This window comes from Syngnathus scovelli, chromosome 19 (assembly GCF_024217435.2).
Source record: "Syngnathus scovelli strain Florida chromosome 19, RoL_Ssco_1.2, whole genome shotgun sequence".
NCBI classification, from domain to species: Eukaryota; Metazoa; Chordata; class Actinopteri; order Syngnathiformes; family Syngnathidae; genus Syngnathus; species Syngnathus scovelli.
Window position 1 is genome coordinate 1,825,011 of NC_090865.1, and position 19,535 is coordinate 1,844,545.

General features: G+C 44.1%; 1 protein-coding gene across 1 annotated transcript in view; it reads left to right on the top strand.

Annotated features, from left to right (window-relative positions):
* The window catches only part of ext1b (exostosin glycosyltransferase 1b), a 55,425-nt gene extending 35,977 nt beyond the window's left edge, over nt 1-19,448 (top strand). Inside the window, exons 2-11 of the mRNA XM_049750316.2 lie at nt 4,690-4,783; nt 6,558-6,665; nt 7,480-7,599; nt 10,740-10,872; nt 11,665-11,783; nt 13,417-13,512; nt 15,899-15,988; nt 16,359-16,519; nt 16,600-16,771; nt 16,998-19,448. Of these exons, the coding sequence (XP_049606273.1) occupies nt 4,690-4,783; nt 6,558-6,665; nt 7,480-7,599; nt 10,740-10,872; nt 11,665-11,783; nt 13,417-13,512; nt 15,899-15,988; nt 16,359-16,519; nt 16,600-16,771; nt 16,998-17,183 (1,279 nt within the window). The 3' untranslated portion in view covers nt 17,184-19,448. The remainder of the gene's footprint in view (nt 1-4,689; nt 4,784-6,557; nt 6,666-7,479; nt 7,600-10,739; nt 10,873-11,664; nt 11,784-13,416; nt 13,513-15,898; nt 15,989-16,358; nt 16,520-16,599; nt 16,772-16,997) is intronic.
* The last annotated feature ends 87 nt before the right edge of the window (nt 19,449-19,535 follow it).

The following is a 19,535-nucleotide window of genomic DNA, read 5'->3' on the forward strand; positions in this document are numbered from 1 at the left end:
ACGTTAAATTGCAGCAATGTAACATTACAAAGAAGAAATGTGGACAAATTACAGGCCGTGAGATCCCAGACATTTTGGATTTCTCTTTCTCTCCATGCAGAAGGAGACCCAGCTGGCTCGAGGACACAATTACATTTTGATTTGAAGAGTCTTCAGAGGGAATATATTAGAATGTGTTAGCAGACAGGAAATTAAAGGTGATTAAGTTTCTGCTCACCTATTGGCACAGACCGCAAGCATTGTTTGCCTGCAGATGGGGCCTCTGCGATGGTCATTTATGCTGAAGCTTGCGGTTTTATGGATACAAATGAACTTCGGTTTCGCTTCAGATTAGCAATTTTTGTTTTTTCTTCTATGCACAGGTATGCGTTTAGATGAAAGGACTCCGAGTCCAGCGGCCTTCTCGTTTTCAGTGGCTCTGATGACAAAATGTGTCAGTGTTTTGAAAGGAAGACACCGCAGAACACGCGCTGACATGTCTAAATCTGAAAGCGCCTCGCACTTTTCGGAGACACGAATGGAGAAAACGAACAGGCATCCCCCCCGGGGGGCCATCTGGATGTGCCGGCGTAAGAAGGCACAGCTGGTCCCCAGCGAGCATCCACCCCAGCCCGGACCTTTTATATCTGCAAGATCACACAGCGCGGCGCCAATTACTGATTGAAGTGTGTTTGTGTGCGCACACGTGTTTTGAGTGTGAACCGATTGTTGATGTAGAGGAGCAATCATCCAGCTGCGTGCAAAAGACAAATTTACCAAATCTGACCTCATGCCTGTCCCCCTTGTGTGCAGTTTGGAATTCTAATGCCACGTCGCAGGGGGGGGGCACATTTTGTACATGCATTGCAGCTAATTTATGTTTCTAAGTCGGACGTCGGGAAAAAAAAATTCCCGTTATAGACTTTCCGTAATCCAACATCCTGTTCCATGCAGACGCTAAATGTAACTGAAGACTGGTCTCCTTCCGTTGTCAGCGGTATAAATGCGATGGGACAAATTGAGAAGATTGCAAGGATGAAGGCATCAGAGTGAATTAGTATCATGTCAGGAAGACGTCTTATCGGGCTATTTGTACGATATTCAGACTCACATCTGAGGTAGATCAGAATCACTCTGAGTGAGTGGCTGGAGGGCAACAAGCACCCCTGCTGACTTCAACTGATTGACTTTGTCTAAGTGCTTAAGTCTCCTTGTGAGTCCTTTTACGTGTCTGTGTTTTTTTTGTTTTGTTTTTTTGATTTAATCTTACATGGCCGGCAGCCACCACCTTACCAGGCCAAATACCGCACCGACTTGGAAAATCTTTCCCATCTCATCGAGCCACTTGGAGTGCCTGGGACTTTCCAGGAAACTTGTATGTACCTGTACGATAAATGAGATTAATGTTACAGGGGTTCGTAGAGGGGAATTCTCCGAGACGCATAGGTTAAGATGGAAAGTCGGCTATGGAGGGAAAAATAAAATAACAAAAAATGTTCCAGGTTAAGATCTTAAGTAAAAATGTCCCCTGAAGTGAATGTCACATCAAGTTTAACTCATCAGGAATTTTGATACAATAGCTTCTTTCAATTGTTTCAATGCTAGATGAAGTTTGTCCTGAACATCCTTTAAAAAAAAAATGCCTCCAGATGTTTCACAGATTTATATGTCTGCACTTGTGGAGTGCATCAGACATAAACACATGAATTTTCCCACCTTTGCTTTTTTTTCATAAATACTCATTGACATAATCAAATGCATGCCTGAAGCGCATACGTTTTCATGCCGGCTCAGTGTTGACATTCAAAATAGAGCTAAGTTTTGATTGGCACTGTCAGAGAGCTACGTTGCGTTTGCAGTCAAGCGGAAAAAGCGCACGGGCAGCCGAGGAATCGCATGCCTCATTTCAAGCAGATCTTAAAGCTATTTAAAGATGAGCAGTGAAAGCTTCTCACTCTTAATTAGAAGTGCTGTCATTAAAAAGTTAGCTGAAGACTGTGACCAATTTATTTCTGAACTTTAAATTATATTCAGTATATATATATATATATATATATATATATATATATATATATATATATATATATATATATATATATAGTCACAAACTTTTTTTTAATTAGCTTCTATGAAATATTTAGAAAAAAAGTATTATTAAAAAAATTATATTTAATATTAAAAAATATTTTAAAATAATAATTTTAAAAAACTGTTGCATCCCGCCTCTTTTACCTCACTCAGCCTGCACATCTGTTCCAGTCTCCTGGGAACACGCAACAATATGCTTCAACTTTGATAATGAGCATGAAGCTCGTTTTTAATTACTTCTGGAATCTGCTTTCTTAGACTGTTTGGGAGTTATTTGCAAGACAGATGTGCGCATCTGCGGCGAGGTGACATTTATATTTATAAGCTTTTTGTTTACAATTACTAAAAGACCAGAACGGGCTTTTTCTTTCAAACACAGACGGGGAGCTTTTCTGTAGAGATTTGTTTTCGATGATAAAGCTTCATGAGTACAAAATGAAACAAATGGTGTCCTGGGCTGGAAAGTACACACACACAAATTAGGAGGGGAGCGAATGGTCTGGGCGAGGGCGTGATCCCTGCAAGCATTCTTAATATGCAACAAATTGGATCTTTCAGCTGGCGCCGGGTTTTGAAGCTTCGTATTCAAGCAACTGGAGGCGATTAAGCATCTGTTGGCTAGCCGCCCGGCGCCGAAATCATCTCGGCTCACTTCTAAAAGAAAAAAAAGAAAGCACATGTCATTTTAGAGAAAAGATAATGATGCTAAGATGATCACTACCAGATATACGTAATTAATTGAGTATTTTAATGATTCAAAAGTTATTCGAAGCAGCTCCCACTATAATGCAGTGCACAGTTAGCTGTCTGTATCATGGCTTGTCAAGATTTGGCTTCCTCTGAGTTGATTTGATTTTACTCTGCGCTACCTTGACTTGGGAGTTTAATTTATTCCGTGACCCAGCTTCTAATTCAATTTAGTAGTATATCAAATCAATTTTTGCCATTGACATGGATTGAGATGTCATTAATCCGTTCTAGTCCCTTCCAAAAAAATCAAAATTATTTTTCCTTGCACTATACTTTCTGTTAATAACTTTAGTAAGATTTTTTTTATTTCTTTTTATTGTGTATAAATAAATAATTATTGCGTTCTTCCAAACTAATGCTATTCCCCTAATGAGGCTGAGGTCTTATCATTTGTGGTTAGAGCAAATTGCCCCCCCTCCTCCCATTTTGTACCAGTTGGCACAATTAGCCAACAATCAATCCCACACGATCGGCAGAGTGGCCAACGGTTTGCTCTCGTCCCCATCCCAAGCTGGTGGCAAATCGCTAAATGAGTCATGCTGAACCGAGGATGGCTTTTGTTGCATACTCGTGAGTAAAATAAAAAGGTCAGCTAACACCTCCAGGGGTGAGTGGTGCTTTTCTTTCAGCCACCACAAGGCCTCAAGGACAAACACAGCAAAAGAGCTATTGTCACACAGCCCCGAAAAAAGGAAGCCAAGTAAAACAAGGCCGACATCTTATTTTCGGAGTCAACAGAGTATGAGAAAGCAATGAGGAAAGGAGCTGTGGGAGGCAGGAAGAAGCTAAAGCCAAGGTGGATTTACACAGTATGATGGCTCATCCTATTTTAGTCTTCCACCTGGACCTTACACATTGAAAAATCTCAGTTCTCTCAATTTTGGTTTTAATGGATGAAACACACACTTGATGATGTGTAGCTTGGGCGCGTTCACCACTTTGTCAAATGCGCACAACGGTGGGCATGAAGGTGTAAATGAGGGTGGGTTGTTATCACGCGCTGTCACGTCCCCGCTCTTCATTAGTGCTAAAGAACAAATGCGGCACTATCCCGTTGGTTGCGTAAATCTCAGCGGTGCTGAACGGCTGCCATGTGCGTCAGATTACGGCGCCAGTCGGTCCTGTAACCTTCACTTGGCATCGATTCGTGGCTAAAGATTTTCTGTTTTTCTTCTCTCTTAATCCTTCACCCCGTGAGTTTATGATGAAAATTGTGGATTCATGATGTGGCGGGCCGTATCTGGCTCCCCGGGCCTTGAGTTTGACACTGACGGGCGCTCAATGCGAACATCTTGCACACACAAAGCGCGTGGTGGAAGCAGGTGTCACTCTCAGCTCATTACGCCTGGCAGGGCCGAGCACCCTGTTTGGTGAGCAATAAGACACACCTCAGCGGAGAGACGAGGGTGGGAAGAAGCGTTCTCCCAACCCCCCTGCTTTTAGAGATAGAGGGATTGAGCAATGCGCCGGGAGGTGGAAGCGAGCATGTTGTCGGGAGATATGAAAAGGAGTCAAATGAGTGGAATGAATGGAAGTGGCGAGGTATTTCACTTCATTCCAATTGGGTCACCCTTTCAAGAATTCATCATGTGCGGTCAAATGGTCTTAGCGATGATGCTTAGCGTGTCTGCCTCGTAGTCAACATGTCCTTGTGAAGCATGTTCCCCCCCCCCAGGCTCACATGGATTTCCTCCAGATTCCCTCCCACGTTCCAGAAACATAAATGTCAAGACTCCAAAGTGTCCATTAGCGCTTGTTTTTATTTCAACGCGCCTCGCAACGAGCCCGGTGACGATTTAGCCACCGCAAGCTCAACGCAGGAAATCGAATAGTAGGATTTAACCTTTTGACCTCTGTGTTGTGTCTCTGCAGGTATGACTACAAAGAGATGCTCCACAACTCCACCTTCTGCTTGGTACCCCGAGGCAGAAGGCTGGGCTCCTTTCGCTTTCTGGAAGCCCTGCAGGTAAACATTCCCACACACACACTCACACCACACACACACACACACAGGAGAAAGCATGCTGTGATTCATACCCACAAGCCACGTGAATAGCAATTTTCTCTTTCACTGGTAACATTGGTAATTGTTTCACTTTGATTGATGGACCAATGGAAAAAAATGTCATCCCCCTATTAATACTACCATCTTATAGAGACTTTTCATTCACACATTATTTGTTATCATTTTTTTGTGTGTGTGTTTTGCGAGCACACTTCAATGCTTTGAAAGCATTTATTTTCAACATATATGCCGCAAGGCTGTTCAAACACAATGCCTGCTGTAAACGATCTGAAGTAAAAAAAGCCCATTCAGCATAAGAAGTGATAAATTGCATCATGGCTTTTCCAGCTTCCTCCATTTGTAGGACTTGTACATTCCTGCTGCACTGTCCTTTACCTCATCTAACCATAAGCACCTCATAAATACACCCATCTGCAATAGTCACACGGCACCGCTGTGTATTTTTAAACACGCTTGACTTTCACTATTTGACTCACTGGATGCATCGACTTACTGTTTAGACTAGGGAGAGGGAAGAAAGAGGATTCGCAGGCTGTCTTCGAAGGGCAAAGCAATTCTTACCAGAGGCAAACTGTGTGCGCGCGCGCGTGTGTGTGTGTACACGCGAATATGTGTGAAGCGGATGACCGCCGAGCCCGAGGGCCAGTTGCGGTCGAGGTGACACCTTTACGTCCCGGGAGCGACAGGGTCGTCATTACGTCAGACTCACAAACACACACACCAGCTGCTCCCGTGTCTCCATCCCAACTCTTCCCAAAGGTCACATTCAACCTCATCACAACTTTTTTTTTTTTTTAAATTAAACAATCAAAATAGAATTATTGATATTGCTGAGTCTGACGGCTTGCAGGCGGCACTTTCATTTGCATGCTGCTGAGATGCACAACTCGGACAAAAGTAGTACGGCGCCGCGCCGTTACTTTTAATAGACTAAAAATAGAAGCTAGGTTGGGGTTTTGTATGATGTATGGAGAAAGAGGGGAAGCGAGGGAGGGAGGGAGAGAGGGGATAAGATTGATGAGGTGTGTCTCAATACTTTTGTCTAAACAATAAAGATGCAGTTCCCTTGGGCAGCCTCCATTTTTCCTCATTACAAACAATCAATAGGAATCCAAATTGATATATTGAGTGTCCTTTTTTTTTTTCGGTCAAATCCTAAAACCATCGCCCCGTTATTCGGCACGCCGACAGGATCCAGGTCGTTTTTTGCATTTACTTGCACTCGCCGTCATCATTCTTTGTTTCCAGTAGCAACACAATAGCGCTTTTCTTTCCGCGCTGGCGCTCTGTGTAGCGTACACAACATTAATTCTCCTCTCGGGAGCACATATTGACCCAGCAACAACACCTGGATCTGTAAACTACTGTTTGTTAACCTGCTCCACATTTGGCATTTATAAGGCCGGGTGATGTGTTGATGCGGCTTTTACGAGCTTGTTTTTGTGTCTCCCGTGTGACTCAAGAATCGTGTCATATAACTAGGAACACACAGAGATTGTTAGTTATCGTAACGTAATCGGTAATGTTTACATGTTTGTGTTTACGTGGCGAAAGTGAAATCACAGCAGCTAGTGTCAAATTAATTTCAAAGCAAGCTTATTCGTTATAGCGGATTAATTGATCTGATCATAATAATCAATGTGGCCCAAGTCGTTGTGTTTTTGCAGGAGGCATACATATCCTGTCTGACTCTGCATATGTGTGTGTCTGTCAGGCGGCATGCGTGCCGGTGATGCTTAGTAACGGCTGGGAGCTGCCTTTCTCAGAGATCATCAACTGGAATACGGCAGCAGTCATCGGTGACGAGAGGCTCCTGCTGCAGGTAAATCAGCCGCAAACGGTCCCGGCGAGACAAACGGCAGCACTCCCAGCTCTGAAATAAAGCTGCCTATGACTTGCAAAGTGCTGAACGCTGCAGCAGGCTCTTTCTTCCTTTGAATTGATTGCACTATTGTTGTTTTCTTCAAGGCGCTTGTCTTCCCCAAACTCAATTGGGGCAGCGATAGCAAGTCCTAGAAATATCACTCAAGTCTCACTTTTTCTTACACCAGAGGGCAAGTAAATAGAATGAGCAAGTAGATAGAACTGTATAATATTCATGAGTGCGGGGGGGAAGAAAAAAAAGTAATTATATGCCAATTAAGTCTGAAATTTGAATCAAGTGCGGAGTAACATTGTTTGACATTGAGTCTTTCGGCATAAGAGGAAACTAATCTGAGCTCATTATCCCGTCCGGCATCTCACTAGAATCCTTTTAAATACTATATGATTATTCACTATATGTAATGGCTGTCAAACAAAATTTAAAATGACCAAACAATTTTGTCTTGAGAAATAGCATAGATGGGATAACAAATAGCACATCCGTTATAACGCAAATCAATTTCGAGCACAAAGGGTGCAGCAACACGTGTAAACCGACAATATGTCAATGCTGATTTTCTTTATCCTCTGCAAAAAACATCTTTTGTCCTATACTGAGGTAATCAGGCGCGCGAAACGCTTTATTTCGCTGCATGACTCTTATACTGCCCCCGGTGGCCGAGTGATGCACAGCAGAAGGCGCCGCAACGAAGAACAAAATCTAATTGACGTCATTATTACTTTGGTGTAAATTGGCAATATTTCGTTTGCAGGTTCCTACCACGGTGCGTTCCATCCACCAGGATAAGATCCTGTCGCTTAGACAGCAGACGCAGTTCCTGTGGGAGGCCTACTTTTCCTCGGTGGAAAAAATAGTGCTGACCACACTGGAGGTGAGGAGCCAACACATGCACCCATCCGCACCCCTCGCCATCAATCACCCTCTCAGGGGCCGCGGTGTCACCGCACATTCGATCAAATCTGGCTTTCGTTCCACGTTGTCTGGTCGGCGTCGTGCCGCGAGCGAGCCAAGCGGCGGGGGACGCTGTCATTTATAGACAGCACTTAAACGTAAAGCACATGTTCGGAAAGCAGCCAGAAGCTCACACTGGAATCCCATTTCATTAAAAATAATCTCAATAAAGAATCCGTTATTCTGTAGCTTGATGAATAGGGGGAAAAAAAAAAACGTGACTCACCGTAGAGGTTGGAGTGAAGTACTCATCCATTGATTCCCGTGCTCTTCACAACATTAGTGGTGCTTGTAGTCAAAGTGGTTGAAACAGCATCAGTGATAGCTGGAGCTGGAAAAGGCTCCGTCTCAACGGGAAGGTTTACATAAACAGCCATGGCCACACTCTTGACCTTTTACCTCAGTGAAACAATCGTGGTTTTGAAATGAGTTCCTTATGGAATCATCCATTTATAATTCTGCAAAAGTTGTATTACAAGCACATAATGCACACCTGCTTCACTTGAAAGTCATATAATCAAATAAAATATATATATATATATATATATATATAATATAAAATATCTATAAAAAATAATAAGTAAGTTTTCATTAAATATAATGACTATGTTTTTTCGACCGGTACATGGTCATGATCGAAATAATTATTCATGTCAAAAGGAAGAAATGTTGAAAGTCTAAAAGCCTTGTCATGTACGGAAGTAATTTCCAAAGAGTGTCACATCAGTCACAGCAACATAATTGTCGGTCATGCAAAGTGAAAGTGCGTGGCTCCAAGTGTGTCCAACATTTCCGATCATAATAGTGCACCGACTATTCGCAGGCGTGCTTTGGAATTCCTCGTTCTCGTTCTGTTATTCGGACTTTTTTTCCTCCCCACAATCCCTAAAAACATGCAGTTGAAGTTCTCTTCCACTGACCTCATATTTTATTCAACAGTAACCCAGTTCATGAAGTTTGTGACCGGAACATCTTCATCAAATTTGTTTACCGAGAACCGGATAAAGGCTGCGCTTAATAATCCTTCCTCTCGTCGACTTCCTCTCCTGCTCATAAGAAAATATCACAGGTTTAATTTCCCCCTCGTACCGAGTCACGCGGGAATGCCATTTTGTTGCCTCTGCAGCTTTTCCGCACTCTCAATCTGTCATGGCTACAGCACGGAGATCCCGTTTGATGTCGTCTATCTCCACGTCGTAGCTTTATTGTTCGCTAGCACGCTTCACGGCGAGGCGTCATTGTCGCACGCACACACATGCGGTCGAAAGCACATCTCCATATGTCAAGGTTTGTCAGCTCAGATCCACCACCCAGGCGCAACCTTGCCGTTGTCACTCTGCGCTAAAAAGCAAGGTGACTCAGCGTATGCCGGCGTTCGGAATGCGGCTCGGCCTTAATCCTGACTGACTGTCCTGTAAAAAGTAGGAGGTGAGCGCGGGGCAAGAGCGGGGCCGAGAAGGGCTGACATATGTAAATGGCGTTGCCGTGGCAGCCCCGCAGATAACAAGCGACATGGTTAATTCATCCCGTCGACCCTACGACCGTCCACGCTGAATCCAAATCTCCTTAAGGGCCGCTGCACATCGAGCCAACCTGACTAAACGGTCACGTTGATCGCTGTATCGCGTTTGATTCGAATCGAATCAAAGCATATATCGAACGCGGACTTCAATGCACTTTTCGTGACCCGTCCACGTCCAGCCCCGAAAGTGCAGCGACGGGATCGTCCCCGCCTTTCCTGCAACCAATCACACATCTTGCCACCAATCTCAAGGTCAAGACAGTCAAATGTGAGTTGCTGGTACGTCTATTAAAGGCCACCTATTAAAGGGCAACTCACTGCGCACTTCCCGAGAAGCAGGATTTATCTGTCATGCTCTAATTGGTTGATTGTGGCTGTTGGGAGGTGAGATTGAGTCGTCCATCACGTCGCGACTAAGGTTCTGCTGACGGGGGAGGAGCGGCAGTCAAGCGAGCCAAATTGCCCGTCGTAAGGTGGAAAGGCTGTGGCTTTTTTAGGTGGCAGTCAGTGTTTTGAGAGATAAGTCAATGGCCGCCGCGTTAATCTTTCCGGCGAAAGCAAATGAAACCGAGCTCGGAGGGTGTTAAAAAAAGCTCAGCCCTTGCATTTTTTCCTGCCCCTCACTATGAAGAATCTTTATGTTGCTTTGTCAATATTATCACGGTGGGGCCCTTCCAGCTATCATAATAACTTTTTTTTTTTTACACATTCCAAATAGCTATCAGCTGCTCAGCCGTCGCTACAAATCACCGGATTCTCCTCTGAGTTACCAAGCCAGCAGCCATCACCTCCCCTTTTCAATAGCGGCCATAAAGCACGGCCCCTAAACCTGCGCCTGTTTTACTGAAGCAATTTAGCTTGGCTCAAGGGCAAGGTAGCAATATCTCTGTTCTCTCCCCGCCTGTTCGGGAAAGGCCGAGGCCGCCGCCGCCGCCGCCGCCGCGGGGAGACGGCCGAGAGAGTAGTGGCCATTCTGCTGTCTGACTCTCTGAGTGAATGCTCCATTTGGACTCAGAAAGGATTCAGGCGGCCCCGACTGACTTCCTGCTTAGATGCAACTGATGATATTGTTACTGGAACGCCGCCATACTATGTGAGTGTGTGATGTGGCAATGCAGATACATTCTGGAGCCATTAAAGCCAGTGCAATCCTGCGCGTCGACTAAAAAGCCGTTGACGCCATCGAGAGTCGCTGCTGAAGCAATAAGAAAAAAAAAACGGATTGCTTTGTAAGCCTCTTTCAAACAGTCACTTTTTTTTTTTTTTTAAATGGATACGTAGGATCCAATGTTCTGTCAAACTATGTCATTCCCATCATGTATGAGTGGAAATAAAAAATGCTCTCCTGCCATTTGAAATGCCATCCCTCGAGTCCACAGGGTCCTTCCATTTTATTCTCAAACGATGCTAATGTATTCACATTGAACACAGCCGCCAAGCCCTTCAACTTGGAAGCACCTTAACGTCGTAAATTAAAGATGAACGCCTTATTAGGAGCCTCGTATGTGATGTTTCCCCTGTTCTGGTTGTTTTCCCAGATCATCCAAGATCGCCTTTTGGAGCACAGTTCCAGGAGCACCCTGATGTGGAACACTCACCCCGGGGGGCTCTTTGCTCTGTCGCAGTACTCCAGCTACCTAGGAGACTTCCCCTTCTTCTACGCCACATTTGGTCAGTAGCACGCCTTCAATTTGTCTTTGAACATCGCACTGGATTGTTAGCGTGTACGAAAGGCGGCGAGTGAATTTATTTTCCTCAGCTTGTCTGAGCAGTAGAAATATACGGCCTTTCGCCTTGATCGACTGCCCCCGTTGAGCGTAGCGAGCGGAGGAACGGCCCTTTGACGAATGGTTGTATTTGTCCTGCTGACTCACCGGCCTCTCCATCATGGCTTTTGAGTCAGCACTCGGCGCCGCCGTTGCGGTTCAGCAGCGCCGAGTTATCACCCCCGCGACCCGAGGACCTCTCGGGCCCCCCTCGCGTCTTCACTCCATCATTCCTCCACGCACACATTCATCAATACGGCCGGCTTTGACGAATAAGAGGGAGATTTACTGCGCTTTGCAGTCAAATAGACAGAAGGAATATCGTATAAACGTCCGTATTGGAAAATCACAAACTAGTCAAGTAGTGGGTATTAAAAGGCTGAATCAAACTGGCTGGTGATGATGCAGTAATCATTCAGCTGGCGAGATGTGCTGATTCCGTAATGTGGCCGATGGGATGAAAGCCAGAGAACGGAGCGCGCCACGCCAAAGACAGCATCCAAGCGTTCGAACAGCCTGCACTTGTGTCATTCCGCTTCAGTTTTGTCCCCCACCACCCCGACATGAATCATGTTTGTCGGTCTCCCGGCTCCGTTCAGATGGCTTTTTGAAACGACACTAATGGCTAGCAGTTGGTCGGCCGCGTTTTACGGATTTGCCTGATTTCATTTTTTAAGTCTGTCACGTTACGTTTCAGGTATTAAACCGTCTCCAAAGTTCACAGCTGTCATCCACGCCGTGTCAAATCTGGTGTCCCAGTCCCAGCCCATCCTCAAGCTGCTGGTGGCCGTGGCCAAGTCCCAGTACTGTGCACAGGTGAAACGTGTGTGTGTGTTTGTGTTAACGCTGATGGATTGAACCTGAACAGCGTTTTGTAGCTGTGGCGCATTTGTCTCCATGGCAGCCGAGCCCCCTTTCAGCACGGCATCGTGTATTGATTCCTGGGCTCGCTCCTTAACAGCATGGGAAATGAAATGGAATTTGCTCCCCAATGGCTGCATGTGTGTGTATGTGTATATGTGTGTGTGTCTCCCTTTTTATTCACTGTGCAAGTTTCTCAAAGAAAGTGAGTTTCAGTGGAAGTGTGTTGGTGCAGGATGGTTTGTAGTGAAAAAAAACAGAGATGCAATGAAATTATCAGTCTATTTTTTTTTTTTTTTTGCCTAAGAGTTTTGATTGACACTCTCAGAAGACGCTGGAATGTTCATGGTGCATATTTTACAAATAGAAAAACTAATAGCAGATTTTTAGTTCAAATGAGTCATCAATTCATCTATTTTCCTGTGCATTTATTCTTCGTATCCTTCACTAAAAATTGTGAAGGCTACCAAAATCACTCAATCAACTTTAGTACATTGCGGTAAGGTTAGTCAAAGGCGAGGTCAAGTTGTACTAGAGTTTGCTCCTGGACTGACACATAATTTATCATTCAATAGGATGAATTGGCAGAAGATAAATTAGCTTTTTCAAAGGTTGAATTGTGGGTTGCTGCTGTATATTTTTATTATTTGTACAAAGCTGCCACAGATTTAAGCATCCTGACTTTTTACTCCGTGGGAGAAAAATAATCGTCCTTATCATATGAGGTCTGTTTTTGTCTATTGAATATTCTGCAAACATTTGACCTTTATTTTTTATTGCTCACCGACGCGTATATCGTTGGTAAAACAGCGAAAGGAAATACTGCTTAAAATGTTTCAGGCCGTGCATGCAGAATGAAGAACCAGGTACACAGCCCACCACTGCCGGGCTCCGAGTTAGATGAGGATATAAATAAATGAATGCAGGAGAGGGACTGGGAATAACGGTGAGGGTAAAAAGAAATCTAAATTTGATGTGATGACGGAATAAAGCTTCTGAACACACTTCGGCAGTTTTTGACATGGTGAACCTTCTGCGGAGAAAGACAGATTTCTTGCAGCCTTGATAGCGATTCGCTTTTTGTTCCCCGCGGTCATTGCCGTGCACACGCACGCACGCACGCGGTCTTGCATCCACAATCACACCATCGGCAGGCACCCTGAGAGAGCTGGCGAAGATGCCATCTGTCCTCCTAATAGAGCCGAAATAGAACCCGGTAACGCATTTTAGAACGTCGCCAGCATCGCCCGATGACGCCATATTGCAGTCGATCTTACTGCATGGAAGTAGTGGAAAACATGTCGAGAAAATCTCAAGTTAGCTCGAATTTGTTTGGAGTGGGAGCATAGCGAACGCCAGTTTATATCCAAGTAAAACAAGATAAGAGGAGGCTGAGCTATGAGAACGTACCAGCGCGTGCAAGTTTCCCAACAAGCATGAATGAACATTTTCATGACCCCAAACTTGACCCCAGAAAGTCATTTCCTTGTGTGCAAAAAAACAGGATGTCTTTTGTGTACCAAAAAATTTTTGGGCTCTTTAACATTCAACCAGGAATGTTGTTTCTAATGTATTTTGTTTTTTCTAGATCATTGTCCTGTGGAACTGTGACAAGCCGCTCCCCGCCAAGCACCGCTGGCCTTCCACCTCCGTACCTGTTATCGTCATAGAAGGCGAGAACAAGGTGAGCCTTTTTTTTTTTTTTGGATGACTTCAAATCATGGCCCTTGCAATATGCAGATTTTCACACTATATTGTTTTCGACTTCATCCAGTTGGAGAGCATTTGGGAGTTAATGAGTTTCAATTTGTGCTGCGCTAAAGAACAATTTGGGTGCTTTTAATTAAAACTCTGTAATAGGCCAAAATAGACTGCAACAAAATAGTATTGTGTGTAAGAGGAGGTGGTTGTCACGTCAGCATCGCTCATGCGGCGGTTTACCGACCTTATGGTTTACCTCCCTCTGTGGCTCCGAGTGGGCTGTCAGTCATAACGTGAAAGTATGTTTGTTGACCAACGATGGGATGTGTGTGTGTGGGGGGGGGGGGGACCTGTGTTACGCTGCGGTTGCGGCTGGTTGTGTTTACTGTGTGCTACCAAGAGAGCGAGAGGAGAGATGATATATTTCCCTTGCCCTATGCAAACTAATTGAAATGACATTTCACATTGAAAAAAAATGAACTCTTAAGTTTAGCAAATGTGTCCTTTTGTTGAGCTTTCACTGAAACTAAACCAAACAAAGCAACACTAAATATGAACGAAGTCAATTTAAAAAGCAAAACAAAAGTCAAAATGAAATAAAACGCCAAACTATTATAAGCAGCTTGCAATTTGCACCCAACGTTTCCAAGTGTGAATTAGTAATGCGGGAAGTGAAACAAAACAAAAAAAACAACAACTCCGTTTATTGTCTTTAGTGGCACATTTTCTCCAAATGACTGTGCACAGCTGTTACAAAAAGCTGTCTGGCCTTTGGCTTCATATTTATGACGCTAACGATTGTTTCCTCCCCCGTAGGAACAACCCGGCTCGACAAATAGAATTTGCAATGCGCTGTTTTTATGGGATTAACATCAATCCCATCTCCATCTTCTCCTTGGCCACAAGTCCGCTTAATGACCGCTTACCTCGTGACAATCCCAACGGACATTTACCGACCACATCGGTGGTCCTTTTTTTTTTTTTCGTCCGAGCCAGCCTTTTCTGTACTTTGAAAAAAAATGCTCAGAGGCAGATTCTTGCTGTAAGAGCGAGCTCACATTCCGGGAAGCCCCAGGCTAATATGTCGCACTTCTAACGTTACAAACCACCTGGGGTTTGGAAACACTCGCCTCTCATCCTCTCCCTTTCCTTTTGTTATTCTGCCACTCCGTTGGTCTCGCTGTCATTACACACACACTTGCGCACACTCCCTCCTGTGCTACTAGTCCACTCAACTTTGTCTGGCTGTCTGGAGAAGTAGCGATCCTGGAGAGGGGTGATGGCTTTGTTTTGTTTCTCTTATCGTGCCCGCAGGAGATAGCAGGCGTAATGATGACACAGCGAAGCCTCATTTGAAGTGAGTGGGAGGGAACACTTCTCCTGTCTCCTCTCCATCCTCACTGTCTCTTTCGCCCTCTGACGACAAGGGCCGCAAGGCAAACACTCGGATGAAGTGTGTGAAATCAGTGCTGGGGCGATTACGGGAGGGGGGAAAAGAAAAATCATATTTCCACTTTTACAAAATGAACCTATTGTTAAGTATTAAGACAGCTAGAAAAAGAAACATTTGATGTATTTCATCTTTTGTGCTCTTTGTACGATTCAATGGAAAATTGCAAATTGCTCCCTCAATTTTAAAAGCATCTAAATTGGCTTTGTATTGAGAACAATTTCTCAGAATTTTTTTTTTTTTCCCAAAAAAATAATGCCTTCAAAAGGAACAAACTAAACACATTATTTACGACATTTCTGCTTGTGCTTGTCAGCTAACAAATTCTACATAAAATAATTGTGAAACTGAAAATAACAAAGCAAAAAATGATTTCATGAATTTTCCAACAAAACCCTCCAGGTGTTTTAAAAAATAAAAAGTCAAATGACATTGAACTGCAATGGTGTTTTAAGAGGTGCACAGCCAGCAATTGCAAGATTCCTTGGGTTTTTCGTTTAAATCGTGTTTAGTTAAATATGCGTGCCCATCACGGTGCTGCATTTCTGAGATGTCTCCTTTTGTGTGGGAGGCTGACCACACACACACACACACACACAGAGGGAGGGAGTCTGCTGCGCTCCCATCTGGGTGCTTTTCAGCCAGGCTGATCCAAACCACCCACAAAGCTCCATCACTTTCATGATACGGTATATATAAAGTATTGGATTATGGAAGCCTGTATCAGCACTCCATCGTCGTCGTTGTTGTTATTGTTGTCAGTAGAGCAAAAAATATCTGCTTAGTGATGTCACAACTTGTGTCCTCCAGATTCATTGAAACAGCTGATTGATTTCAGTGGGTTGAATAAAAAGAGCACTAATCCTGGATGATCTATGGAAATGGTTGACCTCACTTTGCCCCACGTCTCGCTTTGCAGGTGATGAGCAGCCGCTTCCTCCCTTACGAGGCCATCGTGACCGATGCCGTCCTCAGCTTGGATGAAGACACGGTGTTGTCCACCACGGAGGTGTGTTGACGTCTTGCAAATGATTTCCGATCAGGCGACTGAAGGTCACAGTGGCCTTCTCGGTTTTCTTCTTCTTTTCCAGTTTTAGAAGGAGTTAGATGTAGGAAGTCAATTTTGCGCTGAGGATTTAGATGGTCAAGTTTCCAAATAGCCCAATGATGCTTGATGGGATTAATCAATATGCAAGAAGAACCATCTGGTCAATCGAATCTTGCATAGGTCACATCAACTCATATGGCCTTGAATAACAAATGACGTCTTTCTTGTCATTCAAATGACCTTTTCAATGTTGCAAGGAAAAAATGTGTTGACCAAATTGACACGCAGTTCTTATCATACGTTTCTAATGTCATCTGTGGTTTGTCTCCAGGTGGACTTTGCCTTCACCGTGTGGCAGAGTTTTCCTGAGCGAATAGTCGGCTATCCGGCGCGTAGCCATTTCTGGGACGGCAACAAGGAGCGGTGGGGTTACACCTCCAAGTGGACCAATGACTACTCCATGGTGCTGACGGGCGCCGCTATCTACCACAGGTAGCGTTAAGTGTCATTATGGTTACCTCATTATGACGGGGAAAAAAAATCATTTGATGGACGAGTCTGGTTCCTTGCAGGTATTACCACTACCTGTACACCAACTACCTGCCCTCCAGTCTCAAGACCATGGTGGATCAGCTGGCCAACTGCGAAGACATCCTGATGAACTTCCTAGTTTCTGCCATCACCAAGCTCCCACCCATCAAAGTCACACAGAAGAAACAGTACAAGGAGACAATGATGGGACAGGTGAGGCAGCAACATCTACAGGTTTTTTTGTGGCAGCTCTTAGAAAGCTGTCCAAATAACTCACAAATGCTGCTAAACTTCTGTTCAAATGGAACGTGACCCGTTGAGATGTTTTGGATCGAAAGAGCTTTTGATTTCGGAAAGCTGAAACACTGCTGTGCATGTGAATGTTTTTATTAAACGCATGTTGAGCTGAATATTAATTTCAATTTCATTTCCCCCAAAGTCTTCAAGGGCATCTCGCTGGGCCGACCCGGACCACTTCGCTCAGCGGCAGACGTGCATGAACAAGTTTGCCAGCTGGTTTGGCACCATGCCGCTGGTCCGCTCCCAGATGAGACTGGATCCAGTCCTGTTCAAGGACCAGGTGTCCATCCTTCGGAAGAAATACAAGGACATCGAGAGGCTCTGACAGGACCGGCACCCCCTCGGGGGGGACCCTACCCTGGGGGGAGGCGTGAGGGCGGGGGACGATGACGCCGTGCCGCCGTGTTGCTGAACAAATGTTTGGGAGTTCAGAAGAAGAAAACGAATGGAGACGCAAAACAGTGGTTTGGATAGAATATTTTTTTGGCGGATCCCTACAAGGTGACTCCGAGCAATCCGTATGGCATCGGGGCGCGATTGCTGGACTTGTTGGTGCCCGAACCCGACCCCCAACACTGCTTTATCGCCTGATTTGATTTTTGTACAAATCAGCTGCTGTCTCTGAAAGGGTTGGCATACTTTTTAATTTTTCATTTTAAGGACATTGAGGTCAGTATATCCTGATCAGATTAAAAAAAAAAAAAAAATCATGTTTCCTCATGTTCGCCACTATTGAAAGCCTGAAATCTCATATCCTGCTCTCAGTCCTGTGGGGTTTATTTTTTTTGTTGTTGTTTTTTTTTACTAATGTGTTTCATTCCGAGAATCCTGTCCCCAATCGTAAGTTGAGCCGAGTACATTTTCCCCCCCGTCCTTTGCAGATGAGCAAAATGAACATTTTGTGATGAAATGAAGCAAAAGCTGGACGTTCTAACCCAAATTGCCATTTCATCCTGCTTCGTTGGCCTCGAGTGTAACTTGCTTGCCGGCCTTTTTAGTCTTTTAGCCATCACCGTCATTTCCTGGGTGTGCCATTTTTTTGGACATCAGGTCTGCCTTTAGAATTATTTATTGCACATTTTCGCCACCTGTATTAGTTTGTGACACCTAGTTGCCCCTTTAAAATGCCCCCTCTGTCCAGCCATAGTACATATATATATATGTATATTTCTATACGTATATGTGTATTGCATTAATCCACACAATGCTGTCATGTTAACATCCAACAGTTTGCACCTTAATTGGCAGCCGGTCTTTTCAGCGACAAGATCAGAAGACCGCTCGGACATTTTGAATGAAAGAAATGTGCTTTTCGTGGCCTTTCTGTCAGGCAAAGCTGTGACTCACTGTCATTGTTATTTTGGAATATGCAACAGTGCCATATATAGCGTGATATCGGAAATGTCACATCAAATGCAAAGGGAAATGGGAGCTTTTCTTATTTGAAGTCATGGGAAAAACACATTAAATGGGTCAGCAATCATCATTATTGTAATGGGTTGAAAAGTATGGGGCGGCACTTAAAAATGAAACCATAACTTTATTCTAACACTAATATGACTTTTTTTTTTTTTCGGTGTGGATATCCAAACAAATCAACTGCATATCATGAAAGAAGCCCTGTTTTTGTTTTGTTTTTTTCAAATTGTGTTTTTCCCCCCTCTTGTCCTGTTGCTTTGAACGTGTGATTTGTTTTGTCGCAAAAGTGTTCATGAACAGCACTTTTTAGCATCTGTTCCCCATTGTCTTAAATCAACATTGAGCCTTTCTTCAAATGCCTGATTGTTCATCACAAAAATTTGCATATTCCACAGCTTTGCCAACAATTCCCTGCACTGTACATGAACATATTTATTTTTTTGTTAACGGGACTGTTTAGGTGTTACGTTCAGATGATCCTGCATTGTTAAGGGGAGTTAAAGTATTTATTCAGTTTTATGTTCACACGTCGATAAGACCGCCCAGCTTTGGTTTGTTTTGTTTGTTTTGCCTGGGAAACATCCATGGGAGTCCCGCTTGTACATTTGTCAGAGGTTTTTAACTTTGACGATCACATACGCCATTGATCTAAAATTGGATCGGGGCGCGCCATCTTGGCTCTCGGCGGGAGTCAAATTGTGAAAGCAGCTGCAGCAGATGGAAACATTCAGTAAACATCAAAGTTTGTGCACGTGGCACATTTGCCTCATTGTCGACTTCTTTTGTTTTTCTTTTACTTTGGGTGTCCAGAAATCAAAAGAATAATGTGCCAGACTATTGGCGTTTATCTTCATTTGTGCCTTTTTTTTTTGTCAACGTGAGTTCTTGCACTGCCGAGGAGCGTTTGTTGTCATGTCAACACAACACAAGCAACCACCCACCCATCTTTGTGTTTGCACACCATGACGCAACCATGTTTTGGATTATTTATCATCGCAGCCGTGATCACGTGATTTAGCTGATGTGTGAGGTCAAAGCGTGTGGCTGTCCTGATGCCTTCTCCTCTCCCCACCTCCTACTATGTAAAGACTTTTATAGAGGTTACAAATGAGATAGACAAATGATGATTTTGTAAGGATGATTTATAATAAAATAAACTCATTTGACGATACCTGCATCATTCGCCTGACTTGGAGTGAGAGAGAGAAAGAGTGAGTGAGAGAGAGAGTGAGAGCGAGTGAGAGCGAGTGAGAGAGAG